Source organism: Podarcis bocagei, assembly GCF_964188305.1.
Source record: "Podarcis bocagei genome assembly, chromosome: 7".
Taxonomy (NCBI): domain Eukaryota; kingdom Metazoa; phylum Chordata; class Lepidosauria; order Squamata; family Lacertidae; genus Podarcis; species Podarcis bocagei.
The window spans coordinates 40762962-40776660 of NC_138132.1; the positions used below are offsets into that span (position 1 = coordinate 40762962).

Sequence of the window (13699 nt, forward strand, 5' to 3'; positions counted from 1 at the left end):
TTCGCTCCCCGATGGAGGTGTGGCCACTCCTGACTCGTGCCCTCCCCCCTGTTGCGAGCTGCCAGCGCTTGATCTCTGGCGCTCTTCCTCTTCCCTGCTCTCTGGCTGTGACGCTGGTCCCGATTTCCAACTGCTCTCCTCGGAGTCCCCTCTGGCCCTATCTTCCTGGGGTGTCCCCCTAGGCTCCCCCCTTGCCCTGACCACTGGTGCTCCTTTCTGTGAATCTTCTGATTCACTGGAAAGACTCGGAGATCTCGGGTCGTCGTCATCACTCATCTTTTCTTCTGCCTCCTCCCCCTCGCTCTCTGTTTCCTCCCTTGCCCTTGCCTCTGCTCCTGAACCCCTGACAATAACTTTTAAATTTTCTCCATTCTTCTTCCGCCGTCTCTTTTCCTTGGTCACGGATTCTGCCTGTCATCTCGGCCAATGTCATATAGTCCATCACTTTCATCTGCCATTCTTCCAGAGTGGGTAGATCTTGTGTCTTCCAATACTTTGCGATGAGTATTCTTGCTGCTGTTGTAGCGTACATAAAAAAAGTTCTATCCCTCTTTGACACCAATTGGCCGACAATGCCCAAGAGAAAGGCCTCTGGTTTTTTAGGAAAAGTACATTTAAGTACCTTTTTCATTTCATTATAGATCATTTCCCAGAAAGCCTTAATCTTCGGGCATGTCCACCAAAGGTGGTAGAAGGTACCTTCAGTCTCTTTACATTTCCAACATTTGTTATCGGGCAAATGATAAATTTTTGCCAGCTTGACTGGGGTCATGTACCACCTATAAACCATTTTCATAATATTTTCCTTTAAGGCATTACATGCCGTGAATTTAATACCGGTGTTCCATAACCATTCCCAGTCAGCTGACATAATGTTATGACCAACATCCTGTGCCCACTTAATCATAGCCGATTTGACTGTTTCATCCTGTGTATTCCATTTCAGCAACAAGTTATACATTCTGGATAAATTCTTAGTATTGGGTTCTAACAATTCAGTCTCTAGTTTTGATTTTTCCATCTGAAAGCCAATTTTCCTGTCCTGTTTGAAAAACTCCATTATTTGATGGTATTGAAACCAATTTTGTACTTTATGTTTCAATTTCTCATGACTTTGTAATTTCAACTTATCTCCATCCTGTTCCAAAATTTCCCAATACTTCGGCCATCCGACCTCCATATTGAGTTTCTTCACTGCCTTGGCCTCCACTGGTGACACCCATCTAGGGGTTTTGTTTTCCAACAGATCTTTATAGCTTATCCAAACATTGAACAATGCTTTTCTAACAATGTGATTTTTAAAGGCACTATGCAGCTTGATTTTGTCATACCATAGATATGCATGCCAACCAAAAGCATTGTTAAAACCTTCCAGATCTAAAATGTCTGTGTTCTCGAGGAGCATCCATTCTTTCAGCCAGCAAAAAGCTGCTGCCTCATAGTACAATTTTAAGTCCGGCAGGGCAAAACCCCCTCTTTCTTTAGCGTCTGTCAGTATTTTAAATTTAATCCTGGGCTTTTTGCCCTGCCAGACAAATTTCGAAATATCTTTCTGCCACCTCTTGAAACATTCCATCTTATCAAGAATCTGCAAGGTCTGAAACAAAAATAACATTCTAGGCAATACATTCATTTTAATCACTGCAATTCGGCCTAACATTGACAATTTCAAATTTGACCATATTTCTAGATCTTTTTTAATCTCTGACCAACATTTTTCATAGTTATCCTTATACAAATTCGCATTTTTGGATGTCAGATAGACCCCTAGTGTGCTGGTCCCGGGGGTAAGGTACCGTGAGTGTAGCAGAGTCCACACGAAGCGGGGCGAGGTCCGATGCAGAAAGCCGGGCGGGGAACAGGAACGCTGGAACAGAAGGCTGAGCAGGTAACAGGAACACCGGATGGTCGGGAACAGGAGGCCGAGCAGGGAACAGGAGTACTGGATAGTCAGGAACAGGAAGCCGAGCAGGGAACAGGAGTACCGGTTAGTCAGGAACAGGAGGCCGAGCAAGGATCAGGATCACAGGAAGGTCCGAAGCCAACAACGACGTTGCTCCCGCAACCTGGGGCCGGGATGAGTGGGCTTTTATCCTCTTCTAAGGTCAGGGGCGGTCCCGACCCCCAGGAGCCCCGCCTACTCTGGCCTTAAGGCGAGCACTCCTCCTGGGGGCAACTAGTTCCCTTCGCCTCTCTGCCCTAAGCCTCTGCAGATCAGGAGAGGCCGAAGGGTTACTGGGCCCTGGAGGAGGCTCACCTGTGGCCACTGAGTCATCAGGCCCCTCTGGGGCCAGGAGGACTTCACCTGGGGCCAGCTCCTGCTGTACTGCCACAGGTGCAGGCTCTTCAGCCTCTAGGCCTTGCCCCAGTTCAGCCGGCCCTGGAGGCGGGGACTCCTGTGCAGGCTGGGATTCCTCTGTTTCATCCTCCGAATCGGAATCCCAGGCCATCACACCTAGGTATTTCACCTTCTTGACCACCGTCAACCCTGTCTCCTCTTGGAATTTCTCTTTTTCCATATCTGTTAAATTTTTCCCTAAAACTTTGGTTTTTTGCTTATTCAACTTAAATCCAGCTACCTGGCCAAACTGTTGGATTATTTCCAGGACCTTTTTTGTACTAGTGTTTGGCTCTTGCAAAGTCAGTACTAGGTCATCCGCAAATGCTCTTAACTTATACTGTTTAGCTCCGACCTGCACTCCTTTAACCTGCTGGTCATTCCTAATCATATTCAGCAACACCTCCAGAACTGAAATGAAAAGTAGTGGGGAAATTGGGCACCCCTGTCGTGTTCCTTTTTCTATCTTAAGTTCCTCAGTTACTACATTATTTACAATCAATTTAGCTTTTTGTTCAGAATATATTGCAGCCATACCATTCTCAAAACCTTGGCCTACCCCCATCCCATGAAGATTCTTTATCATAAAGCTCCAAGAAATATTGTCAAAGGCTTTCTCCGCGTCCACAAAAATCAGTACTGCTTTAGTATTTATATTCACCTCTAGCTTTTCCAAAATGTCTATTATATTCCTTACATTGTCTGCTAGGTGTCTTTTTGGGAGAAAGCCTGCTTGGTTCGTATGAATCTTCTCCATCAGCACTTTTTTAAATCTTTTTGCCAAAATGTCTGCAAAAATTTTGTAATCCACATTAAGTAGTGATATTGGGCGGTAGTTCTTCAGTTGAGTCTTTTCAGTCTCTGTCTTTGGTATGAGTGAAATATATGCTTCTTTCCACGATTCAGGTGCCTTTTTCCCCTCAAGGATCTCATTACAGACTTCTTTTAGTGGTTGAATCAACCATTCCTTCAGCGATTTGTAGTATCTTGAAGTCAATCCATCTGGTCCTGGAGATTTGCCCAGTTGCATATTCTGAATGGCAGCCTCTATCTCTTGTTCTGTTATTCTCTGGTTCAGATCCATCTTACTTTGATGAGAGATTTTTTGTAATCCATATTTATCAAGGAATTTGTCTATATCTTCTTCATTTTGCGGGCCTTGAGTATAAAGTTTTTTAAAATAACTCAAGAAGCAATTTCTAATTTCATTAGGTTTAGATATATTCTTTCCATCCACTTCTAGGCTTGTAACTGTATTTAGTTTCTGCCTTTTCTTCAATTGCCATGCCAGAAGTTTGCCACATTTATTTGCTGATTCAAATGTCTTTTGTTTCATCTGCTTTATCTTCCATTCAATCTCTTGGTTCATCAATTCCATATATTGTGTTTGATATAACTTAATCTCTCTTAAAATCTCCTGGGACTTTGGTTTTGCTCTTAATTTTTTCTCTCCTTCCTTTATCTTTTCCAAAATCTTTTCTTTTTTCTCATTTTGTTTTTTCCTCTTTATTGAGTTTTGTTGAATCAAGAAACCTCGCATCACCGCTTTGCTTGCGTCCCAGATCACTCTTTTCCCCACGTCAGCCCTCAAATTTATTTCAAAATAGTCTTTTAAAGTTTTTTGGGCCTTCATAAGGATCTCCTTGTCTCGAAAGAGGGTGTCATTCATTCTCCATCTAAATTGACCAGTTGTTGTAAGTTTCATTTCCATCTTCACGGCATTATGGTCGGAGCAAGTTTTTGGGCAGATTTCTACCTTCTTAATCTTTGGAGCCATACCACTAGTAATCCAAATTTGATCGATTCTGGTCCAGGTCATCATTGCTTGGGAGAAAAAGGTTCCCTCTCTCTCCAGAGGGTTCCTTGTTCTCCATATATCTATCAAGTCCATGTTTTCGGTCATTTCAAAAAAGGTCCTAGGAAGTCTCCCTTCCTTGGTAACTGTCAGTCTTTGTGCCTTGTCCATGTTGGTGGAGACCACACCGTTCATGTCTCCCATAATTATCATATTGTAATCCAAATAGTCCGTCAGAGTTTCATGAAGTCTCTTGAAGAAGTCAGATTTACCTTCATTTGGTGCATAGATTCCACCTTCTCACTATATAGAAGGATCTGGCAACTTCTGTTTCAGTGTATCTGAAGAAGTGTGCATGCACACGAAAGCTCATACCAAGAACTAACTTAGTTGGTCTTTAAGGTGCTACTGGAAGGAATTTTTTTATTTCTCTTGCCTCTCACCTTTTCTCCTCCCACATCCCTGAAATTGTTCCCATTCACATGAGTGGGATGCTTTCACTAACCCTGTTGTGCAAAGGTGCAATTGAGGAGAGGGTTGTTTTCTTCCCAGCTTCTCCCCAGCCCATTCCAATTCCTCTCTCCTTGCATGATAAATTAGCCTTGGGGAGGGGGAAAAACCTATTTTCCTCCAAGCCTAATTGCCATGTTTGGGGGCAGGAAGCAGATGTGTGGGTGCCGGATCCCAAAGCTTTGAGGGCTGTGAGTGGCCCACAAGCCAGAGGTTTCCTTTCCTTGTCATGTGTTGTCGCTGTTGTTTCCTGGAAGAGCCCAGCTGCTGCACCCATTTCCCTGGCGGCATTTGCTGGGCAATGGATGTCGCAGGAGGGGAAGTGGTTCCCATGGCCTTCTCTAATGTGGCTGCTCCCTCCTTTCCTTGCAGAATTTATCACCTGAGCCTCTGCAGATGGCACTGGATGAATACTTGGGAGACACCAAGGACCGTGTCAAGTTACGAGATCGCTTTCTGGACATGATGGGAGATATGGTCTTTGTTGCTCCTGCTGTTGAAATAGCTAGATATCACAGAGGTGAATTCACTTTTGAAATAACGGAATGACCACAGCAAAGCGTTATTTATCTATTTTATTTATTAGATTTATATTCCAACCTCCATCATAAGATCTCATTAGAAGCTCCATGATTGTCAAGAGGTGCTGGGTTCCAGTCTTGGAATCCAACCTGGATGAGAAAAAAATACTTGGGGGAAGGGGGAGGGAAGATGCTGCTGGTCCAGGGGGGTGGGTTCAGCCTGCCTCACCCTTTTGCTCTCCCCACTCCTCTGATCCTATCCCAGGTGGAGTAGGCATTTTATTTATGATAGATCAATTTCTAACCCCACTTTTCCACCCAGTGGAACCACATCAAAGTATGAAGTGAAATACAAAATAACATTCAAAACCATTAGACCCACACAGATAAAATGTCTTCCATGAAACCAGTGCTTTTTTTTCTAAAAATATGTTTAGGGGTACTCTCATTTTGACTCAAGAAAAGCACCATTTTATAGTTCAAATCGGGGAAAATAAATACAGTAAATGGGCTAAAGTACAAAGATTCACAAAATGTTTTGGGGTATGTGTCCCCCTGTGTCCACCCAGAAAAAAGCACTGCATGAAACTAATGCCACCATACAGTGGTACCTCAGGTTAAGTACTTAATTCGTTCTGGAGGTCCGTTCTTAACCTGAAACTGTTCTTAACCTGAAGCACCACTTTAGCTAATGGGGCCTCCTGCTGCCACTGCACCGCCAGAGCACGATTTCTGTTCTCATCCTGAAGCAAAGTTCTTAACCTGAAGCACTATTTCTGGGTTAGCGGAGTCTGTAACCTGAAGCGTATGTAACCTGAAGCGTATGTAACCAGAGGTACCACTTATAAGTTAACTTTGGAGACCAAAACCCTGTCGGATTCCCCCCCCCCCAATTTATTTACTGCATTTATATTCTACTCTCTTTTTTCTGCAAGGAGCTCAAGGTAGCACCCTCATTTAATCCCCATACAACAACCTTTTTGCTGTAGTTTAGGCTGAGAGGCAGTGACTAGCCAAGGTTATGCAGTTAGCTGCATGGGCAAGTGGGGATTTGAACCCGGATCTCGCAGGTTCTAGGTCCAACGTTCCACCCTCTGTGCCACACTAGCTTTGCTTGCTGATAGAAGGTCATCAGAGAATGGGCTGTGTGGGCTTCCTTTGGCCGAGATATTGAAAGTCCAGGAGCGGTCACTGAAAAGCCCCTTTCTTGAAATTTCTGCCAAATATACTTCTTCAGGTTTGTGGCACAGACAGAAGCTCTCTTTCTCTCCTCCTCTGTCCCGGATCTCAACACTCAAGCAGATTTGTATGACAGCAATCTTTTGGATATCCTGGTCCCAAGTCATGTACTGTCATAATGAACATTTTGACTTGTGCCCAGAGACGACTTCTAGACAGTGTGTCTCGCTCCCAATAGCTGGCAGTGACTAGCTGCCCAGGCATTCTGAGCCAGTTGCTATAGGAGTCCAAATTATAGCTGCTACTAAGACATGTGTCCCTGTGATGAGGTATATGGTGAACACATGATATTAACAAATGCATTGTGCATGCTAATGACTGTGATCATATGTGCTCTGTGGATCACAACCATCGTAATGTATGGTGTCCCAGTAATCACTGCAAACACTGATCTCTCTCTTTCCCCCCTCCCCCACCCACTTTTTGTTTCAGATTCTGGAGCTCCTGTCTACCTTTATGAATTCCAGCACCGGCCCAGTGCATTAAAAAACGCAAAGCCAGATTTTGTGAAGGCAGATCATGGTGATGAACTTGCCTTTGTATTTGGGGTACCATTCTTAGGCAGTGAGTCAGCCGCTTGGATGGGTAAGAATCTTATTGATGTTTTCTTCTGCTTTGCTTTTATAAGGCAGGGAAAGGTGCAGTTGCACAGGAGAAAGTCAATAAGGTCAGAAGGATTTCTTAAGGCTGGGCAAGACTGGCTTCTTTTGTAATGGAGATTATTGCCTCAATAGCTGGATCTTCCTTAAGTCTTCTGAAGGCGTAGGTGGCATAGCGTAGGGGGGGCTGCAATCGCCCTGGGTTCATTTTTCAGGGTGGGGCAAGCACTGCTCCTGCCCCTCCCTTAGCCAGGCTGGCACCGCTTTGTGAGACTAGGATCTGATATATCCCAGCCTTGCAAAGCCACTTGGGGAGGGCGGTGTGAGAAGGGAGCATGGCTGGTGTGCCTTTCTTATGCTGCCCTCCCCGGATTCGAGCCTTGCAAAGCCATTCTGGGAGTGCAGTGTGAGGACACAACAGGCATGCCACTAGGGACTGGTGTTGCTCCAGCAGTGACGAGGGCTGGCTGGATGAGCTAAGTGGGCTCCATTTGTTCTCTGTGTCTTGCCCCGATGGGAGCGCATGCAAACTGGGCACCATGGAGACACATGGCCTTTCCCACTTCTAGCTCAGGATAAGTGAGCAGGAAGGGGCAGAGTGTTGCAGCTCTGGAATGTGCCTTTTGGGGGTTTGCCTCACTCTGGAAGTCTGATGTGGGTTTTGCTTCTGGGGTGTTTAAACTGCTGCCTCCAGCTATGCTTAACCTGTATACATCTATAAAGAAACTCTAATATTATGAAATGGCCTCAGCGACTCCATGATAGCCATGTTCAAATATATAAAAGGATGTCACATAGAGGAGGGAGAAAGGTTGTTTTCTGCTGCTCCAGAGAAGCGGACACGGAGCAATGGATCCAAACTACAAGAAAGAAGATTCCACCTAAACATTAGGAAGAACTTCCTGACAGTAAGAGCTGTTCGACAGTGGAATTTGCTGCCAAGGAGTGTGGTGGAGTCTCCTACTTTGGAGGTCTTTAAGCAGAGGCTTGACAATCATATGTCAGGAGTGCTCTGATGGTGTTTCCTGCTTGGCAGGGGGTTGGACTCGATGGCCCTTGTGGTCTCTTCCAACTCTATGATTCTATGATTCTATGACCTCCTTCCAAAGGCAAACAAACTTGGGTGAGTGGAGCTGACCTGGAACTTCTCCCCACTTGGAGAAGCAGGCTGAATAAGAACATTATCAAGGATTAATTTAATCATTAACCAGCTTTAGCAGTTCACAGACTGCTGTTTAAATATGCCCATGGAATTTGATTTCAATATTTATCAGACTGCCCAGCCCCCCCCCCAAATGGGAACTGTAGTTTAAGGGTGCTGGGAACTGCAACTCTGTGGCATGCAAACTACAGTTCCCAGTGTTTGATAGTTGATATCTTTACTAAGCCACTCTGGGAATTTATCTGAAGGGTACTAGGAGTTTACGCCTGATAGGAAACAAAAACCATAAACAGATGAGGAAGCAAAACAAATTTTAAGCAAATGATAACACTGAAATACCTCTTTAAAGCTCTACTGATAGTCAATACCATAAATTCTACATGAATTACTACATGCTACATGACTAATACGTTCTTCCCCCTGTACTTCTCACATAAAGCGACAGAGGCCGAGAAAGAGCTCAGCAGAAAAATGATGAAATACTGGAGCAACTTTGCCCGAAATGGGTGAGATTCTTGGCTATTTCAAAACACTATGCCTCAGTGGTTGCAATATTTGCATTGTTATTAATAATTGCTATTATTTGATATCTATCATAAAGCATCTGTAGGTGTCTTACAAATACAAGGACACCAACAATCAAGTTTAACAATAAACTGCAATAACAGCAAAATTGTAATACAGAAGCAGCAATAATCTTGATAATCCTATTGTCTGAAATGCCTGGAAGAAGACGTACGTTCTGACCTGATGCTGAAAGGATGTAAATAAATGACAGCACCAGGAAGGCCTTGCTGGGGAGGGTGCAGCCAAAATGGCCCTCTCCCTTGTCACCACCTTCTTCATGGGTAGGCAAACTAAGGCCCGGGGCTGGATCCAGCCCAATCGCCTTCTAAATCCAGCCCGCGGACGGTCCGGGAATCAGTGTGTTTTTACATGAGTAGAATGTGTGCTCTTATTTAAAATGCATCTCTGGGTTATTTGTGGGGCATAGGAATCCGTTCTTTTTTTTCTTCAAAATCAAGTCCAGCCCCCCACAAGGTCTGAGGGACAGTGGACCAGCCCCCTGCTGAAAAAGTTTGCTGACCCCTATTCTAAACTTATCTTGGAGGGGAGACCCAGCGAAGGGTCTCAAACAATGAGCACAAGGTTTAAGAGGAGAGGCTTTAGGGCAGGGGTCGGCAGTGCTTACCTTGCCTGGGCTGGTTCACTGCTGCAGAGCCCCCTCTGTGGGCCAGATTGCAGGCGCACGATTTCCGGTGCCATGAAAGTGAGTCCCCATGCCGGTTTAGCGCAGCGCGCGGGGGCTCGCCGAGCGGGTGGCTCGGTTTGGGGGCGGCTCGTGGGCTGGTAAAACGACCCCTGTGGGCCGCTTGTGGTCCATGGGCCTTGGGTTGCTGACCCCTGCTTTAGGGCCTTGAGCCACATCAGGCTTTCCAGCTTAAAACTAAGACTTGGAATTGGTCCCGGAAACAGCCAGTGCGGCTATGCCAGAACAAGTGATGGGCTCAGACCACTTCGTTTCCCTCATCAGTCCTGCTGCCACATCCTACACCAGCTGCAGTTTTCGAGCTGTCTTGAAAGGCAGCCTCATGTATAGTGCATTGTTGTAATCGAAAGCAGAGATTGCTAGAGGATAGATTACCAAGGAACCACCCACTAACAGCGTCTCGTTGTTTCGGATTGAGCCTCATCCAGTCCGTCACCATGACCAGGCACCAGTTCAGCACACCAACCATCTCAGCGGCAGAAAGAGAGATGCATGCCATCAGTATACGGATGGCAATACGCTCCGAGATGCTCTATGGCCCCACTCAGTGGCTTTACGTACATGCCAAAAAGTACAAAACCAAAATGCTGAATAGGAACTGAATTCTCGGCTCTGTCTTTTTCAGGAATCCAAATGGCAAAGGTTTGGTGGAATGGCCTCAGTATGGTCTGAATGAAGAATATTTGGAATTAAACCTGGAGCAAAGGAAAGCAGAGAAGCTGAGGAAGAACAAGGTGGACTTCTGGTTAAAGACACTGCCTGAAAAAATGAAGGAAATGGCTGAAGGAAAGGAAAAACATGGGGAACTGTAACCAGTGGCCAAATTGCCCCAGCTTATTTTTGTTTGTTTTGAGAACAAACACTTTCCAACAAGAATTATTTCAGTCTGAAAAATGCATTTGTTCAACGCATGTTCTAACGCCGAAAATCTTAGCTATTATGAGATACTATTTATACAGCAGAAATGCCAGGTGATTCACATCAACAATTAGGAAATCCTGCCAATGATTTGAAGAGTAACGAGTTTATGCCCCAGTGCAGTTTAAGAATCCTGTGCATGGCTGCAACGCCTTGTTGATTAGTCAGATTAGGTCACTAATCTTAAAATTCTTCTCACGCAAATACTTGGCAAACAAGCACAGGCAGTTGGCATTATTTTAGGAGAAGCATTTCACCTTTTCTAAGATTGTGCCCACTTTGACAAGCTGACTTCCTCGCTGTTGGGTTTTAGATGAAAAATATAAATGGGGCAGGAAGTCACAGAAGGGAAATGTTCATGCCTAGCCCATGAGGGTGGGACAAGTGTCCTTCACAATTTACTCCCCCTTGGGAGGAGCTGCCGCCACCTCCCCCCTTTTCAAACACCTAGTGAAGAAATCCAAAGCTTGGCAGGTTGGATAGGAATCTAAATGGGGTGGGGGCTCTTTGCAAACTCTGACCTGTGGACAGGCAGCTCAAATTCAATCTGTAATCTGCAGTTGTTAACCTTGGAGCCTGTATAAAGGCAGCAGCATATAAAGCAAGCAGAGAGCACAGTTACACAGTACAAAAAAAATACAAACCAGTGCTTTTCCTAGCTAAGTCTTATAATAGGCTGACAGCCCCCTTTGATCAGGGAGGATCTTGAGGGCCTGATCCTGACCAGCTTCAGTTAAAAGCAAATGGAAAGTGAAACAGAAAGTCTGTCTCAAACTTTTCCTTATAAATATGGGCAAGGTTGGACAGGCAAAGGGATCAGTCTCTGATCAGAGAGAATTCCAAGGCAATGCATGCCAGTAGAGAACTGGGCTTTGCACCTGGTCAGGGAATATCTGCAAGAGTCTCTCTCTCTCTCTGGCCAGACGGTTCCATGTGTTTTGGCAACTGAACAACTCAGAGGCTCTATATGTTGGCTGGCTTTAGAGATTATGGGACAAAGGAAGCTGCCTCACGCTGTTGGCCAGACCATTGGCCCATCTAATTCAGTGATGTCAACACTGATTGGCAGCAGCTTTCCAGGGTCTGGCTTGAGTCTTCTTTCCCAGCCCTACCTGAAGATACCACTGGGGACGGGAAGCAAAGAACCTTCCACATTTTCCTGGATGGAAGAAAAGGATCCATGGGTTGCATGGTGTCGAGTGCCAGCTCGACATCTGAAGAAATCAGTCTCACACCAAGATAGGTTGAAGAAATATGGCTGCTCTGGCTCCTCTGGCTCCTCTAGAGCTACTGCAGCACAGCCTTTATTGTGTGAAGTCAGAAAGATACAAAATACAAGCAAAGCAACTTGTTCTCAGCCAACAGATAAGGGCCATCGTACTAGACCACGCGAGCGATCAGGCTATGTTAGTTGACCAATCATTTGGGACAGCACGAGCTATTCACGCGCTGTTCATGCTCCAAGGATGCTTTTAGCTATGAAATCACCCTGCAATAATAAGAACTTTGCTCATGCTCTCATGTACAAGCAATCATTTTCCCACATGCCCTCTTTTCTTGTTTATATTATAAGAGGGACCATTAATCAGAATCATATTCCCATTACCTAAGCGTTTATATTTTGCAACATAAATTCCCCTTGTAACCCCTATGGTGGGCCGTGGTCGATACCACCATGCAATACATTGGGAAATCAAAAAAAAAGCAAGCATTGAATACAACACACCATAATAAAACCAACAATACATGCAATTACAATCAAAAATAAATTTCTTAACCATAATCCATTAGGTAACCAAAAAAATAACCAATCCCATGGATCAAAACCTTCAGGTGGATTCAAAGGATTATGGGTTATCATTTGTTCCATGTAATCAATAATAGCGGAGATATTGGTCGATTGATCAGTTATATACATACAACAATGAGAATGAATTAAGGCATAAATTCCACCTTTAGAGGCAAAGATTACATTTAAAGCATAAAAAGTTTATAAAACAACTTCTCTTATTTCTGACATTTCTGTGTTAATCATTTTTAAAGTCAAGATAGTAGAATTAAACAAGGCTTCGGTCGAATTTGCCAATCTATGCAAATCACGGTAATTCATCCCTACACCTAAAGAGGGAAAAGGGATCTAGAAATGGCTGTTCCTGTATAATGAGAAATAGGTGATTATACTTCCCTTCTGTTACGCAAACGAACCTCTGGGAGCTTATCTATCAGGGGTATCAATATTCCTAGAGTGTAGGTTCCAGAAAAGGCAAAGGTGATTTCTTTGTAGGCCTTTGTGCCACAGAGTAACCATAAATCAGATTAAAGCAAACATGTAGATTTACTGCTCTTTCTCATCCAGTTGAACCAAACATAAAAATCTCTACACGCAGCCTGTTGGTCATAAGTCATGTAAGTTGTGACATTATTAACTGAGACTTTTGGCCTATCACTCATAGTGGTAATAAAAAAAAAATAAGAAGATCCATTAACATACTCATAGGTCCAATTACAATATGGATAATGACCTAAAATTTTTTTGCTATTATGATTAAAACGAAAACAATAAGGCACTATTTTTACAAGCGATAAAAAAAAACGGGGTGAACTTATACGATTATCCTTCATATTATTGCTAATCTTATATAAAGCATTTACAGGAATGCTAGAATACCACCACCAAAAAAAAGGTTCAAAGCTTTGAGAAGCTTTTTAAAATCATTTTTCTCAGCAGCAAAAAGGCACTAGCCAAGCATATTCCGCTTCAAGCATATTCCGCTTGCTGTAACTAAAAAAAGATTGCAACAAGGTCGAGAACAGAGCCCATTGTCTTTGCAGGCCTTGCTAAAGAACCATGTTGCAACTTGCTTTCTGTCCGGGAACCATGCCAAAGCACAAGAATGAAACAACTGGAACACACTGAAATCCCCTCACCCCCTCCCTTGCCAAGAGTCCACAATAGTTCCAAGACAGCCCTCTGTACATGCTCAGGGGAACACATCATAGGGCAGGACTCCTGAGGGAGGAGAAAAAAGGAAGAGATCTGGGGGGGGGGGGTAAAATCCAAGTGATGCCAATAAGGATGAGAATGGTAAATTATTCCAATGGCCACTTCCGAGCAACCTGTGTGATATTTCGTGGCTCGATTATTGGCATGTAAAAACCACAATCCAGAAGAAGTCACACAACCATTTCTGCAGATACAGGAGCCCATTTGCTGTAAATAAGTCTGATGTATTGCTCCTTGTACTGCTGAGCCAAAAGTCCAAGCCCAACGAAACATGGTGACACAGAGGCAGTGTCCACAGTGAGATGTACCTTAGAAAATGGAGCCAAAGAAGGCGTGTGGGTGA

At 44.2% G+C, this 13699-nt stretch overlaps 1 protein-coding gene across 1 annotated transcript in view; it reads left to right on the top strand.

The window, feature by feature from the left end:
- LOC308591546 (uncharacterized protein) overlaps positions 1-10328 on the top strand; it is a 39541-nt gene extending 29213 nt beyond the window's left edge. The window contains exons 22-25 of the mRNA XM_081202313.1: positions 5016-5163; positions 6836-6988; positions 8604-8670; positions 10060-10328. Coding sequence (XP_081058439.1) covers positions 5016-5163; positions 6836-6988; positions 8604-8670; positions 10060-10246 — 555 coding nt within the window. The 3' untranslated portion in view covers positions 10247-10328. The remainder of the gene's footprint in view (positions 1-5015; positions 5164-6835; positions 6989-8603; positions 8671-10059) is intronic.
- The last annotated feature ends 3371 nt before the right edge of the window (positions 10329-13699 follow it).